This window comes from Gobio gobio (genome assembly GCF_949357685.1).
Source record: "Gobio gobio genome assembly, chromosome: 6".
In the NCBI taxonomy this organism is placed as follows: domain Eukaryota; kingdom Metazoa; phylum Chordata; class Actinopteri; order Cypriniformes; family Gobionidae; genus Gobio; species Gobio gobio.
In genome coordinates, this window is record NC_137102.1 from 13457029 (window position 1) to 13474528 (window position 17500).

At 36.8% G+C, this 17500-nt stretch overlaps 1 protein-coding gene across 6 annotated transcripts in view; it reads left to right on the forward strand.

Annotated features, from left to right (window-relative positions):
- The window catches only part of col15a1b (collagen, type XV, alpha 1b), a gene marked incomplete at its 5' end in the record, with an annotated part of 77069 nt that overhangs the window by 38172 nt on the left and 21397 nt on the right, over positions 1–17500 (forward strand). For all 6 annotated transcript variants that reach the window (XM_079818383.1, XM_079818384.1, XM_079818385.1 and 3 more), the window contains 13 exons: positions 7026–7119; positions 7938–7975; positions 8117–8299; positions 8667–8693; positions 9572–9625; positions 9740–9826; positions 10032–10094; positions 10216–10347; positions 15487–15540; positions 15659–15694; positions 16198–16326; positions 16940–17002; positions 17192–17227. In XM_079818383.1, coding sequence (XP_079674509.1) covers positions 7026–7119; positions 7938–7975; positions 8117–8299; positions 8667–8693; positions 9572–9625; positions 9740–9826; positions 10032–10094; positions 10216–10347; positions 15487–15540; positions 15659–15694; positions 16198–16326; positions 16940–17002; positions 17192–17227 — 996 coding nt within the window. The remainder of the gene's footprint in view (positions 1–7025; positions 7120–7937; positions 7976–8116; positions 8300–8666; positions 8694–9571; positions 9626–9739; positions 9827–10031; positions 10095–10215; positions 10348–15486; positions 15541–15658; positions 15695–16197; positions 16327–16939; positions 17003–17191; positions 17228–17500) is intronic.

Here is a 17500-nt window from a genome sequence, read left to right on the forward strand (position 1 = left end):
TAGGGGCCAAGCACCGAAAGTTGCGGAGGCACCTATTGAAATTGTTTGCGTTCCTATTAGGGCTGGGTATTGACACAAATTTCACAATTCGATTCTATTTCGATTCATAAGCTTTCGATTTGATACGATTTTCGATTCAATTAAATATCGATTACTTTAGATGTATATCCGGTACAATACATGGCCAATTTTCTCAAGGAAAACAAATCTCTGAACTATGTTGTAAACTATGGTAGTCAGTTATACTACATTAGCCTACTAATATTGAAGGTAAAAAATGAACTGATTTGTATACAAACACTTAAATTACACTAAATTATGTTTTATTATAAAATAATAATAAAGTTATAATATTAAATTTACAATCACATAATCATATTTATACTCCAATTAGTTTTTTGAAATATAAACATTTGGCTGTCATAAAAACTTGCCAGATTTATTCATAGGCATACATGCATTAAATTGAAGAACATTAAAAATGACAATGAATATGTAATGTGGTGCATATAATTATCAAAATACTCCTCTCTAGAGTTATTTTTTTCTAGCTGATTAAAGCTTACTAACGAGTTTATGGACACTGGATATGGTTTTTCTGGGGTAAATGTGACGTTACATGACATTGTTTACTTATTAGCCATTTTACTTACGTCTTTCTGCGGTTGAAACTTGAGCTATTCCATGTGACATGATACGGATTTCAGTAAGTTATCCTGTATCTTTTAACACACTTTCAGATGCTTATTCATGTTTACTTTGCGCTGTAACTGGTATAAAGGCGGAAGAGAAGATCAGTTCATGTGCATTCCGCGCTGCCGGTTCTCTTGAGCTGAGCTGCGGCAGAGCGATTTCGCGCCACAGCGCCAAAGCGGTATTTATGCTTTTGAATTTCGTAAAAAAATAGACGTAATTTGAAATCTGAGACTTTGTTCTATATCCATAGTAATAAAGCACAAAGATTATAGTGATTTATTGGATGGGAGGTGCGCTACAATGTTTATTTCATTCATTAACTGAAAACAAGATGACTAATCGATTCTTGGGATTTAAGAATCGATATTGTTTTGTAAAAGTGAGAATCGATTAAAATCGAGAAATCAATATTTTTTACCCAGCCCTAATTCCTATTATTATTATTATTATTATTATTATTATTATTATTATTCTGTATTGGAGTCTATGGCAGCCCATAGAACCGCTTGCGGGAAAGTTATGAAATTTGGCACATAGATAGAGAACAGTCTCAACTGTCACCACAGCACATTTGGAGTCTCTAACTCAATCACTCTAGTGCCACCAACTGTCCAAAGATGCACTCACGTTTATGCTAATAACTTTTGAACCGTAAGGGTTAGAAACAAAATGCTTTTGTCCTCTGATTCTGTGGCTCAAGCTAATTCGATTGATCACAATCATAATTCCTGTGATTTTCTGTAGTGGTAATTTTCCTGCTACAAATCCAACTTTTTCAAACTCCTCCTAGATGGTTTATCCGATTTGCACAAAAATTGAACCCAATCATCTTCAGACAATGACGACAAAAAGTTTGATTAATCAAACTGTTTTCAGATAACATGAATTTTACGTAGTACTTGCGAAAATAGACACAAGACTGTAAGACACAAGACTCCGCAATGCTTTATTGTATTCAAACCAAACTTGGTACATTTGCAAGCACAACCTGAGGCAATATGCTGCGTTTCAGGGCAGCGCCACCTACTGGTCCAGAGATACAAAAATAGCTATTTTTGCTTATAACTTCTGATGGGTTTATCCAAAGTGCTGAGTGCTGAGTCCAACGATACCAGACATGCCAGGTTTCAGCGTATGGTTTGTGCAGCGTTGTAATTTAGCGCTAAGTTGGGAAACTTATATATGTCGATAGCTAAATAATAATGCCCAAATGTCAAAATATTGATAGTAAGGGGTATTGTGCTTCTTGGTGGCGCTATTATAGAACAAAACATGAAATTCCCATTGATTACAATGTAGTATTATGATATAAAATGCTAATGCTATACTTTACGAATGCATTAGCGCATCGTTACAAAACTGTCTTCTGCACCATGCACTGAAGGTACTCAAGAAGTTTTGAGGCAGCGACACCTTGTGGTCAAAAGTTATAGCAAAATTTACAAAAATGCTAATAACTTTTGACTAAATTAGCCTATTGTAATTAAACTGATCATAATACATTCCTTGGCTCATCCCGTGAACATAGATACCAATTTTGCCATATTTGGCAAACCTTCCTGTCCTCCATCTTGTTATTTGTTAAAAACCTTCTTTTTCAAATGCATCCTAGACCACTTGATCTTCAGATCGTGCCGACAAAAAGTTATGGATTTTGCGTCGATAGACAAAACATTTTTTTTATCCACCTGTTTCCGGGCGCTACTGTAAAAAAGAACGTGGGTACAACTTCCGGTGAGGCGGCAGAAGTAGTATTCCAATGGTATTTTGTGTGCTAGTTAGTGGTAAGTGTTTTTCGGATCATTGGCAAGGTTTCAAAATTATAATTTTTACTTTTTTTTTAATCAGATGGTGCCACAAGGGTTAAGTGAAGGTTACTGTGAAGCAACAGAATGACACACACTAAATTTAATTTAGTACATTTATTAGTTAATTGATAATATTACAAAACAATTTTCGTGTCCTTAATTGTCCTTCCTTACTTTACTGACCTTCCACCAAAGTGCTGCTGCATGACTACAACAGCGTCCTGGCCCTAATTCATGAACAACCCGCTGTCTGTACTTCACCTGTCACTGATGCTAGAACCCATGCCTTGTGATGGGATGCGTGTAGGCTCGGCTCAATGTCCGCTTTTAGATCGTTTCCGACAGATACTGATATGCCTCTGAGCTTTTCAAATTGCTCATCGCCTTACCATCACAGCCTACTGAATCTAGAAAATAGCTAAAAATGCTACTGTAAGTTACTTGATACGAGGCCACTTCTTCAGTCATCCTCCCAACCAACTACCGCGGAAGGTAAAGGTACTGTTGTTTCACCCTTTTGAAAGTTTGTTGAGGTTGTCTTCCCACATCGTTAGCCAATTTGGATAGCTTGAACGACTGTTGAATGTTGAATGTCAATAAGCTATGTTTCCATCCATCTATTTTTATTGCTCATTTTGGGATAACGTTATTGCATCAAAAAAAAATGCTGAATGGAAACGCCAAGATGCGCATGAATTCTATAAATGCACATAAAAAAATGTATGCGCTCGTTTGAGTCGGATACATTTTCTATCCGATACGAAAACGTGCGCACAAACTACGATGGAAATGCATAAAGTCCCGTTTGTTTACTTTGAACCGGAAGACGTTCCCACTTTTGACGCAAGGCTTCATGGGGCGTAGGAAACTTGTGGATAGCGCTGCAACGAATTTGAGGCATGGTGCCAAAATGACTCTACATCTCTGCAATGCTTTGACTTATTGACACAAAACTTTGCATGTATTATTGTTCCCTTATTCTGTCCACATCACATCAATTTCGGAACTGTGCCACCTATTGGTCAAAGCTGATAAACCATTAAACCATTATAATTGACTGTATTTATAATTTTACAGCTATTTTGCCTAAAATTATCTTAATATGTCTTCAATGGCTCCTTGACACTCCCAGACATGTTGGCAAGTCCTATTGTCTTTTTTGTGCTTGGCCCCGGTAACGGTTGCTTGCAGCTATATTTGAAGAGTTCAGATGCAAAAGCCTCTAAAAGCCACCTCGGTCAAAAATGAGATAACGATACTGAATGAATGCTCTCCGTATATAGTATACGTTCATAAAATACTTTCACTCCAAACTCACTAAATCCCAGCCTCAGCCCATTCAGAAGTACCGGTTCTTAGGTAGAAACCTATACATAGAAGCCTGACAAAAATGCTTATTTTAAAGAAAAACATCAGACGGACTCAGAGGCTTTTGCATCTGAAGTCTTCATTTATCAGTATAATGGTTACTGTGATTAAAGATGTTCATATTTGTTTGATTGCACTGTTGGGAAAAAAATAATTAAGCTATTTTTAAAGGTAAAAACCACCCTTTCATTACATCATAAACCAGAAGTTAAAGGATTTTGATGAAGTGTATCACCTTTCAAAGCTGGGCTCGCCCTAAACAAAGCATCTTCCTCCTTTATAAGAATGACTCCAAGGCCTAGAGCAGCAAATAAAACAAAACATTCAAATTGTGAACACATCAAAGCACATTTGATAGATAATTTACTGCATAAATAATAATTTACTCAATTTACTTGAATATATGCTCCGATCAACAGATGAAAATGCACTTACCTGGATGTTTTGGGACATTCCACTCCAGTTGTCCCTTCTTTGTCTTGTTGATAATTTGTTTTTGCTTGGTGCCTTGGTGAAGCTGGCTTTTGTTTAGGTGTACCGTGGTGAAGCAGTACCGTAAAAGCAGCATACTAGCAGTGATCAGCATGGCTTGATTTTCGCAGAATATTGGCTGAACTGTATATTAACCAAGCAGAGAGCAACTCGCAGACTGAATTGTTAAAGCAGAACGAATCTTGCAATCGAGAAAACAGACTTGTCTTAAATGAAGCAATACCGAGTAATGCAGACAGTCAAGCAGACCGAGTGTTAGATAGTGTCTGAACATTCTAATTCTTTAAGCTGTGATGTCACAGTGAAGCCATTCTGGACATTCTATGAAGTTGTGCTGCAGCAGACATTTTGTAGATTCAGAGCTAAAAAAAAAAGACTTCTAGCCCATCCAGGCCTTTATTTCTCTATTAATCACTCTGCTCTCCATTATTGCCAGTCTGATCTGCTTTTAAAAAAGTAGCCTATACAAAGTAATACACCAGTCATTAATGAAAGGACAATGAGACTCTAAATAAGACATTTTAAGAGACTGCTAGAGATGTATGTTTGCACATGATGGGAGACAATGATGGTCTGCAGAAGTGTCAAGTAACGAAGTACAAATACTTATTACCTTACTTTAGTAGACATTTTGGGTATCTATACTTTACTGGAGTAGGCCTAATTAGTATAAACATATAGCCTACCATTCCGACACCCTATTGGTTTGTACGCGATCCATCGCACCTGCACATGACACAAATCACGTAGGCTAAAGCTCAGTAGTACACATATATGTTTTTTTAATGTAGGCTATTTGCATTGTACTAAAATTCATTTTCAATGGGCATATATGCCGCAGAAACAGGTAGGGCATCCCAAATTTTTCAACATTAACATTTTAATATAACATATCAGGATTTTCCCTGCATAGAGAATTACAAGGCGGCAGCCTCCGTCAAATTTCGTGCCGCCTCCTATCGACAAAACACAGACAGTCACATGGTCAGATTAGGCCTGTCGTGAAAATTAAATAATCATCAGAATTGTATATCGTCACATGATCCTTCAGCAATCATTCTTATATTATGATTTGCTGGTACAAATTCATCCGAAGCCATTCCATAACTGAATGTGAGTGACACACCCCACACAATTAACAGTACTCGTAATTTGGGTCCATATTTTGTTTTTGTGGGCGTCTTTTAAAGGGGCTATATGCAACTTTTTCCCCAAAATAAACGTAACAATAGCCTTTTTATTTTACCATTTATGACTCAAACATCTCCTGATGAGCATACTGACACCTTGTCCGCTCACAGTGGGTGCACCTATAAGCCTTTATCCTATTTTTCCTATTTTCTGGCAGGTCGTCTTTTCCCGCGCTGTCTGCGGATGTGACGTTACCACCGCTGCGAGAGCGAGCAGAAAATGAGAGCAGTTCTGTTTTTTGGCCACAGGTGTCAGTCGCGAGTTTAAATTTCAGAAAAACTCATATAGCCCCTTTAATCCCACTCTTTAAACTCCCAAATAAAACAATTTAGTTTTTTTCCACTTCCCTGGTGGTGGTCTCGATCTCCACGTCGGAGAAGTTTCGCTTCTTTGCCGTCTTCCGTGTGTCCATGGCGTAAAATGAGTGTTGATAATTGAGGGCCAATGGCAGGGGTGACAATAATGCCGATCGGTCACAAGAGACATGAAAACCAATTTCAAACCTGCTGTGATGTAATGCATTGCAGTGCATGACAAGAGAGAATGAATCTGTTATTACTTTCATTTTTAATCACTGAGTGTGACAGCCTCTGACAGAGACTTCTCTTTCTGTTATTAATTTGTTTCAAGTTGGCTAGTGCAATGCTGCTGCTTCCTAGCTGGGGGTTCTGTACATTTAATAAGAAACATATAGTGTTTAAAATACAAATGTAAAAAAAAGGTTAACTAAAATGATGATTAAATGATCAAAATGAGTAAATAAGTTATTTTAATTGTTAAGATGTTGTAAAAATGCATCATATTTAAGTGTTACATTAAATTTCAGAGGGCACTTCAATTAAATAATTTAGGTCATAGGGGTTCAGCTGACAAGCAAAGTAACTTCTAGTCTGAGAGATCTGACATGTCAGCTACTCAACTAATGGCGTGAGTAGGTTTGAGATAATCTGTTTGTCCAAACAATAAAAGTCGACGGTCAGATAGGGGATAGTGTTTAAAAAAACTTGCAATTCCACGTGGTACCACTACTTTATTTTACTTGATGTATGCCTATTAACAACTGGCCGGGGACTACAGCTGGAAATTAGCCGTAGAGGCTAAAGCTGCTCTTTTTATAAAAAAGGGACTGTCCACGACATTATAAACTAATATACTAAACTAAACTAAACCTGGTTTTCAGACGCGAGTGCATTTGCTATTTAAATAACGCGGCGCTGGACGTGAAAATGATAACTGCGTTGTGCTGAAACTAGCAAAAAACACTTGTCACGCCTGGCGTCACATTGCGCCGTGTGTATGATTGGGCCCTTTACCTTTAAATACTTTTATGAAATACCATTTAAATGAAGTATTTTGTACCACAAACAACAACTATCATCATAAATAGATTCAGATGTATAGTTTACATTTATTATGGCCAATTTATGTTGTAAGAGTGTTATGTATCAGTTGGTGTATTTTTGCTTGCAGACACATAGACCCACCTCTCCTGTGCAAGCCCCGCCCACTGTGTCACCTGAGGTTGAAGAGGGGGAGTTCTCAGGACATGTGACCCTGCCTAGTGGTGAGAGGACACTCTTTAATAAATATAAATAATTAACTTTGTTTTGCCTCTTTTGTAAATGTTCATATTGATTGTTATCTAGGTTTTAGTTCACTACTGATTTAGATTTTTAAAATGTTTTTGAAAGAAGTCTCTTGTGCTAACCAAGACCACATTTATTTGATCAGTAAAAGCTGCAATTTATGATCACATGATCCTTGTTGATTTGGTTCTCAATAAATATTTCTTATTAGATCAATGTTGAAAACAGTTTTTGCTTCTTAATATATTTGTGGAAACTGTTATACATCATTCAAAAGTTTGGAGTAAGAAAGATTAAAATTTTAACACTTTTACACATGAAGGACGGAAGGCACATTGAAGTGATTAAATGTGACAGAAATCTTTTGTAACATTATAAATGTATTTCCTATTTCAAATAAATGCTGTTCTTTTGACCTTTCTATTCATCAAAGAATCCTTCAAATATGTATTATGGTTTACACAAAAATATTAAGCAGCACAACAGTTTTCAACATTGATAATAATAATTATAAAGGTTTCTTGAGCACCAAATCAGCATATTAGAATGATTTCTGATGGATCATGTGACACTGAAGACTGGGGCAATTATATAGAAAATTCAGCTTTGACATCACAGAAATTACATTACATTTCTGTGATGTGATCAAAATATATTACAATAGACAGCCTTGGTAAGCATAAGAGACAAAAAATAGTAAAAAAAATATGATTTATTCCAAACTTCAGTAATTAAATATTAATAATAATATGGTCTCTATCTAATTATGTAAAATATTGTTTGTTCATTATTTCAGAGACATTAAAAGAGGAAACGGGGGAGAGTACAGGGAATGTAAGTGATAAATGTCATTTATTATTGTAATAGGAAAAAGGATACTTACTTTTGAATATAAGTAATGCTCTTTTATGATGGTTAAAATGATGCAATAATCCTGCAAGTTCAAGTACAGTGTTTTCTCTTGAAATGTCTCAGGGTTCAAGCCAGGGACAAAAAGGGGAGCGTGGAGCACCCGGACCTGCAGGCCCCCCTGGACCCCCTGGACCTCCTGGACCATCTCTCCCACCCAGACATTCAGGTCAGCCTGGACAGAGAGGCCCACCAGGTCCAATGGGTCCACCAGGAGGACGAGGCAGACCAGGGAAAGTTGGGCAACCTGTATGATTATTTCCTATATTATGAGACCTTAATAAATATGCATTGGGGCCGGTTGCATAAACCATTAAGACTAGTCTTACAAGTTAGACATCATTTTTTTTCTTTAAGACTGTTCATAATTTTTTTAAACCAGTTACATAAAAACATAGACTGGCTTAATTTGATACGAAAAGTAAGACTGCTAGTGGCTCATACTAGATCTTAAGACACTGTCTTAACATAATGGCTTAGTTTATGCAACTGGCCCCTGATTACACGTTTTCTTTCCTTTGTGAGAATAGGATATGATAATGATGTCTAATATGTCTAATATTTCATATCTCAGTAGAATAGATTGTATGAGCTTAATCTCTTGCCTGTTTTTCAGGGAAGCAAAGGTCAAGACGGAAAACCAGTGAGTAACAATTTGCTTAGTTATGGACAGCATTTTAGATTGGAATGTAGAGATGAAGGACATCCGTTTAGTACAGTATTGCACAAAGTTGAATTCATATATTGACATTATTGTGCACATATTATTATTGTTAATTGAACAATCCTTTCTGGCGGAACTCAAAAAGAGAACTACTTGATTTTTTAGAACCATATTAAGAACAAAGAAAATGACATTAGCATTATTCTGAGATGACCAGATGACATTCAAATAGAGCACATGAGTTCTTCACAGGAAAGAAAAGTATCATTTGATTCATACAATTTACAAACCGAATCAAATGAAATTGTTATAAACATTAATGTAAAAAACCAGTAAAAATATTTCATATTGAGTCCCTAGTACCTTGATAGTTTTGTATTGCATCATATCCTGTGATTCATACCCCTCTTTGTTTGCTTCAATAAATATGTACTAATTTGCATACTTTTAATTGAATCAATCTTATTTTTAATGTAGGCACAGGCACAGACATTTTTAACCTGAATGTGCTTCCGGTGTCAGCTGCTTGATGTTGCAAACTGGGTTTTATTATCATATTATTTGAACGTATAATCGTAATCATAAACACACTGTTTTGTAACGCTTTACTGCTCTTTATTAGTCTTTAGTCATTTACCTATAACAACTAATAAATCAGAAGTCTCTTTATGTGGATATTTGCAATATTTAATATCCTTGTTGTTTGTATGTTGTTTGTTGTGGTTCATTTTTGTTTCAGTGTTTTAAAACTTTAATAAAAAAGTAAGTAAATAGGATGTAACAAAGTGTCATGGATTCATGTTTACATCGGTTTTCGCTGATCTTAATACATCAGTCCAAATGTCTCTTTAATACAGGGACAGAGAGGACCACAAGGTTATCCAGGATTATCTGGAGTTAAAGGAGAAAAGGTGAGGGATAATGCAGTCGAATTGCCTCCCAAACATGTGATTATCCACAATGTCACAATGTAGCAAGTAATGTTTCAGGCTTGAAAACAAAAGCTTGTCTTTCGATCTTTTTAGGGTGATCCTGGAATGGGTCAGCCTGGATTGCCTGGTCCACCAGGGCTTCCCGGACCACCAGGGCCATCCAAACCAATTCAAGTTTCAGTGAGTACATTGCAAAAAATGTGTGGCTTGAAGTATTGCTTCATGTTGGGGGAAGAACTGAATTTGTTGCCAAAGCATGTGATTTATAACTGCACTATTTTTCAAAACAACATCTTTGGCTACTAAAAATCTGATGTAGTCCTATGTAAAACTGTTCATACTGTGCATCCTGTACATTAAAATGTATCTTCATTTTTATTGACAGTATGGATTCGATGCTCTTGGCTCTGGATTTGGAGATGTTGACATTGATACAGAACGTCTTAGAGTGAGTCAAATCTGACCATGTTTTGAAGACATTAGTACATACTGTATTTAATGGCAATTTACAGTAAGGATTGTCAATGTATATCCATCTCTATACTGTAAGTGATAATGTCATATTCTAGGGTCCACCTGGTCCTCCAGGCCCTCCTGGGAAACCTGGCCCACCTGGTCCTAACGACCCCTTTGGGGGTTTGATCCCTGGACCTTCAGGTGCCTCTGGCAAGGATGGCAAAGATGGGCAACCTGGACTACCTGTGAGTATTTTCTCTATTTGTTAATTCAGCTGCTGAAGAAAGTCTCCATTTTACAATTCATATCCCATCTGCGTACTTCTTATGTAGTCCCTGTCATCTCAAGTTACCTCTAATGTCTAATGCACTCAGACAACTTAAAATGAAGCAAGGTAAAATGATAAGTAATTTAGACCAGCAGATAAATTATGCATTCCCCATGAATTACTTCTCGAGACCTCCTGGTGTTGTTAAATGATGGTTGTACCATAGTCCTTAGCTGATTCATGTTGTCTTCTTTCCTTCTCTCAATTACCCAGCAGTTTGAGGACTGGTTTAGTGGGTCTGCCACTGACTCTGGGTTTGGCTCAGGGTTTGGTTCGGGTTTTGGTAAAGGACAGGCATTGCCCTGGTTGGTTCAGGTCACTGAACTAGTAGGTTGGAAAAGGCAGGATTTTCTCTCCAACAATTTCTGCTTTTCCTCATTTGCCTAAATGCAATCTGAGATTTGGTTGGTGTTATATTTATGCATGCATTTTCTCAGTTACCCAGGCAAAAACTCACCATGGCTTTCCAACACACATTACTCCTTTTTATATCTCACAATTCTGAGAAATAAAGATGCCAGAATTGCACATTTTATATGTTGCGATTCCGACTTTATTTCTCACAATTGTGAGTTCAACTCAGAATTGCGAGGGAGAAAAGTCAGGATTGTGAGATCTAAAATTGCAATTAAAAAAGGTAATTGCAACTTTTTATCTCACAATTGTGACATTCTTGCAATAGCAAACTTCTATATAGAAACTCTTAATTGCAAGTTATAAAGTTTGAATTGTGAGATATAATCTCAGAATTGTGAGAAAAATCAGGAATGTGAGATAAAAAAAAATCACAAGTAATAAAGGTAATTGCAACTTTTTAACTCTCAATTCAGATGTTTTTTTTCTCTCACAATTCTGACTTTTTTCTCAGAATTATAAGATATTAACTTTCACACTTGGCGAGAAAAAAATTCCAAGTTAGGGGTTTCAGTTTATGTAAATGGAAGTACAGACTTAAAGGTGCCCTACCACACAAATTTTTTTTTACTTTTAATTTAATTTTTTTTAAATATGTTAGGTCCATATGTGTTTATGTTGTGAATGTGAAAATGAACTGCTACCTCCTCTGTCAGCTCTAGCCACTAAAAAAAAAAGCAGAGAAATCAGGCCATTTACAAAAGCTGGTCAGTCTGACGTGGTGTTGCCTGAGCTCATTACTATTCATGAGCTCGCCCAGCTGAGACCGCGCCCACAGAATTCGTCTAGCTCAGTGACAGTTTTAGTATACAGCAAGGATGGCTGAACGTCATGGCAATATACCTGAAGAAGCCATTTTTGCAGTGATTCCAGACGATAGTAAACCAAGTTCCTCTACCTCATAATCATATACTGTTTGTTTGTTGGCCAGAGGAGAACTGGCACCCCGACTGAGCCTGGTTTCTCCCAAGGTTTATTTTTCTCCATTATGCCCCCTTATGGAGTTTTGGTTCCTTGCCACTGTTGCCTTTGGCTTGGCTTGCTCAGTTGGGAACACTAAATATTCAAATAACTTTTGAACTAAATTACTGATCTGCCCGCATTGTCACTATGATAATTAGTGACAAAGTTGGATGACATCACCGTTTTCTCCAGAGCGGCTGTACAGTCGAATCAAATTCTGTTGCATTATTTTCCTGTTTAACACTGTGAAGTTGTTTTGAAACAATCGGCATTGTAAAAAGCGCTATATAAATAAAGGTGACTTGACTTGAATTGACTACTTGTAAAAGGATGCTGATAGCCAGGCTCTCATTGGCTAGCTGTTAGTCAATCAGAGTCAAGCAGCTTAACTCGTTGAATATTAAGGAGAACTGGCTCAAATCGAGCTGAGTGTTCCTGCAGGCTTTCTATACCATGCTAGAAATGGCTTGAAACAAGGTAACCAAGGCATTTTTTCCTCAAAAAATGTTACAGAGTCCATAGAACTTCAGACATTACCACAAAAGTAATGAAATGCGTGTGGCAGGACACCTTTAATAATGGAGGAATAATGAGGTATACAAACAAACACCAATGATATTTCTCAGTAAAACAGTAAAATTAGTCAGTTCTACTTGCAGTTTTAAAAGTAAAACAATAGTGATACAGGGGGTGTACGCACAATCTGCAAGGTTGCATTTCAGGACAGCTTGAAACTGTGCTCCCTTTTTCTGAATGTTGGAGAAAATCTGTCTTTTATATTTTGAACTGTCTGCTTTTACTAACAGCAATGGCAACTTAAAACATTATGTTGACACACAACATAATCATAAATGTCGTATAAAGACACAACAAAAAATGTATACTATATTTAAATCATACTTTCTACTGCAAAAAAAAATGTAATGCAGTGTATCTATATAGGTCAGGGGCCCGTTCTTCGTACATGGATTACTCATTTATTTGGATTTTACTATTGACTATTTGATATGATCCAGGATTGTTAGGTTCTTCAATGCCCATCCCAGAGTTGCTGTCATAGCAACAGGTCAAACCTGCTCAGGAGCAGGCTTATTTCATGTAAACAGGTTTAGATTGCATCTTTTTGGAGAGGCAAATAACTTAGTAAAAAATGCTGTCTTCTGTGAAAAATGTTTTCGGAATGGAATCAAGGGGCCGTATGAACTCTTTTTTTTAATACTTTTTAACATTCAGATTTAGCATCACATCAAGATGTTGTTCTGCGCCAAGCCGCTGGTTCTGCAAAATGAACGAGTTCCGGGGTACACCTAGAACTTCTATTATAATGAATACAGTGATAAATGAGTAAAAGTGATAGATCATAAAGCACAACAGATTTATTGCTATTGTGGAACCACAGGTCATGTTGTCTTCATGCTCAGGTGTCATATAGAGTGAGATAATATTTAGGGAGCACAAAACCAACAATGACCGTTTCTTTTCTCTTTGTAACAATAGTGTCCAATGTCATTGTACTAAGGACACTATGACCAGCAGCATAATTGCCATTGAAACTGAGGGAACATGTCGTCTCAGATTTGAAACCTTCTAAAAATTATATCTTGCATTCACATATACATCGATCAGGCATAACATTATGACCAGTGAAGTGAATAACACCGATTTTATCTTCATCACGGCACCTGTTAGTGGGTGGGATATATTAGGCAGTAAGTGAACATTTTATCCTCAAAGTTGATATATTAGAAGCAGGAAAAAAAATGGGCAAGCGTACGGATTTGAGCGAGTTTGACCAGAGCCAAATTGTCATGCTAGATGACTAGGTCAGAGCATCTCCAAAACTGCAGCTCTTGTGGGGTGTTCCTGGTCTGCAGTGGTCAGTATCTATCAAAAGTGGTTCAAGGAAGGAACAGTGGTGAACTGGTGACAGGGTCATGGGCGGCCAAGTTTAATTGATTCACGTGGGGAGCGAAGGCTGGCCCGTGTGGTCCGATCAAACAGACGAGCTACTGAAGCTCAAATTGCTCAAGAAGTTAATGCAGTTTCTGATAGAAAGGTGTCAGAATACACAGTGCATAGCAACGAGTTTGAGGTGTTGACTTGGCCTCCAAATTCCCCAGATCTCAATCCAATCGAGCATCTGTGGGATGGGCTGAGCAAACAAGTCCGATCCATGGAGGCCCCACCTCGAAACGTACAGGACTTAAAGGATCCGCTGCTAACATCTTGTTAGTCTAGTGGAGTCCATGCCTTGACGGGTCTGGGCTGTTTTAGCAGAAAAAGGGGGACCAACACAATATTAGGTCATAATAGTATGCCTGATCTGTGTATATCTGTTTTAAGATGTTAATTTATGTATGCGTCAACATACAAATGATATATTTTTTATTCATTAACTTGCAACCTGTCATAATCACTCAGAATCTCTGTTTATGTTACCAAATGCTTTAATGATACTGGATACAAATTTTTGGAACCATAACACTTTGTCAAAAGTAATGATTAAGGACCATTATTTGTATTTAAAAATATATATATTTAACACTATAATAACTGCATGTTTTTAATTAAGAAATTACTGTCACTGGAACTGACTTTATCATAAACTGTGGTCAAATATCGAAGCGTCCTAAATCTAAAAAAAAAAATTTTTAGAAAAAAAAAACAAAAAAAAAACAGAGAAACTGAAAATGGTATACTGGTATATTTCCTTTTCTTCACTGCTAAAACACAACACAAATTCACTATTAAATGCCTAATTCAAAATGTAGGTAAACACCTGTGATTTAGCACCCATGGTATCTTACTCTGGCTGTTTTTCATTGGGTTCAGTTTGTTTTGCGGTCCGTAAAATGATGAATATACATTTTTGATGAGCCATTTAGCATAGGCAAAATGTAGATTCATAACGCAACAACTTCATAAGCAAATGATATTGAGGGAGGGGTTAGTAAGTTTAATTGGTTTTATTTACAAAGTAACGTTTGAAAATGTTAAAGAATACCTAAATTAATATGTATATCCATTTTGGGGTTTATTTCTTAAAGATCTTTAACGTCTTTTGGCCAATGAGGGGGCCAGGCAAGCCCCGCCCCCGCAATCTCCGCCTAGTGATTTCCTTTATCTATTTTAATGTTTATGCTTGGCTATTTCCTTACAAAGGATCCAGAAATTCATAATTTTTGTCACATTTGTGATGTTCTTTTTTAATATGTCATTACGTTGCTGTCTTGCTGCCAGCCAATCACTGCATTGTTGATCATGGTTTCAAGTATCGCTATATCTGCCCTTTCCAATGAACACAAGAATGTGCAGTAATATAAGACGACTTAATCCAGGTATTTTAATCAAATCCACAAACTCGCTTGGAGAACCAAATTAGCCAGAGATAAGTTTTCACTATTAAAAGATCTGGCATCTGTCAAATAATTTCAGATTTCAGAGGTTGTCCAGTCTCTGTCCTGGAGGGCCACTGTCCTGCAGAGCTTAGGAAGTTTCTAGTATTCCTAGTGAGATCTTGATTAGCCTGTTCAGGTGTGTTTCAATGGGATTGGAGCTAAACTTTGCAGGACAGTGGCCCTCCAGGAGCAGGATTGGACACTCCTGATAAAGATGCTGACTTTTCATATTTTATTGACTTTAAGGCATAAGCTGGCGTTTTTCTCTTTCACTTTTAAAGGGTGTTCCTGGTCAGCAAGGCTTAAGTGGACAACAGGGCCTGAAAGGAGCAAAGGTAGGAAATTGACCACATCTTGATGAAAGAACTTCCTCAGTATCATATTAAACTGAAAATAAAATCCAGTTAGAAAAGTTCCAGTTTGAGCTCTACACCTCATGACTTTCTTTCATAGGGTGAACAAGGAATAACAGGGCCCCCTGGACCTAAGGTATAGTGTTTATGATGTACAATAAATGATGCATAAAGGTACGGTCACATTTACCGCTGTTCAGATAATGTTTCACGGATGAAAACAAGTCATTTTAATTGGAATCCACATGATTGGGAATTCTGCATGAGGGCAAAAGATTTCCCCATGTAGCTTTCACAATAGGTTAAGTTTCACAATAAGGGTTAGGGATAATGTTTCACGGATGAAGTCCAGTCATTTTAATTGGAATCCACATGATTGGGAATTCCTAATGAGGGCGAAAGATTTCCCCATGTAGATTTCACAATAGGTTAAGTTTCACAATAAGTTGGTCGTGCTGATTCGCTGCATTGAGCAACAGAGAGCTGCTTGGTTTGAAAGTGACTTTGTGCTCCATACATTGCTACACTATAAAAAAAAAAAAAAAGTGACCACCTTAAGGCTGAATAAAGTTGAAAAAACCATTACATTCTAATTTATTTCTCATTATTTTGTTTGTTTCATTCTTACTTTTCCTAAAGGGCGAAAATGGTGACTCTGGCCTGAGAGGTCCATCTGGACCTATTGGACCTATGGGGCCGAGGGGTGTACCTGGACCACCTGGCCCTCCTGGCCCACCAACTAATACTTTCAGGGTGGACCCTTTGAAGGTTTGAAAAATCTACTAGCAATTCATTTAACAATAGATATCAACAATAGAAGTCCTTTTTAGAGGCTCATTCGTGATTAACCACTTTTTTGGAATTCTAATTCTAAATACAGGACATTATGGTCAACAACAGACTGTTGAAATTATCCTACTAATGGTTCATCTGAAACATAATTACTATGATAAGGGCACAGAGATAATCAGATCCTCAAATGTTTCTTGAGAAATTATACAGGTCAGACTTAGCCTTAGTGGGTCATGTACTTTATGCATGATTTAGTGGAAAACATACTTCACATCGAAGGTCTTTTTTGATGAAGAGTGTCCCAAACAAAAAAAGCTTTCAAAAGCTACATTTTCGTGACATGAACAGGATAATTCAAGGGTCACATCTGGTCCAATTTTCCCTTAATTTTCAAAATGTTAGTTTCAGCATTTTAAGTTTAAATTGAATCCCTTAAAAGAGAGCTGAATTGCTTTTGAGATAATTCTTCAAACATCTCTTTTCAGGGCCAGAACACCATTTAGCCCATTCAAAATTAAAAATTTTGAACCTTTAGTGTTTTCTGGCTTTTACAATCAGTCTAAGGATAGGAGGTGTTTTATTCTGACAGGATTTGGAGGGTTCTGGTGGAAGCGGATTGTTTCTCGGAGCCGGAATTTCCGAAGGCTATCAAGTGAGTGTACAAAACCATCTGAACTATTGTTTCATTCTGAAATTCTATTCACATATCAAGGTCTTAGCCTTGGATGCATCATTGCACGCTACATTGGTTGGAGTTAATTTCCTTGAGCACACAAAAGCTATTTGTTGAATGGTACTAAGGTACTTTTTCTCTTTTTTTTCTCCTCTTCTCTAATTTAAGGGGCCTCCTGGTCTTCCTGGCCCACCAGGACCTCAGGTCTTTTTATCTTTATAAATATTAAATATGATTTTTTAAATATATATATATATATATATATATATATATATATATATATATATATATATATATATATATATATATATATATATATATATATATATATATATATACAGTGAGGGAAAAAAGTATTTGAACACCCTGCTATTTTGCAAGTTCTCCCACTTAGAAATCATGGAGGGGTCTGAAATTGTCATCGTAGGTGCATGTCCACTGTGAGACATAATCTAAAAAAAAAATCCAGAAATCACA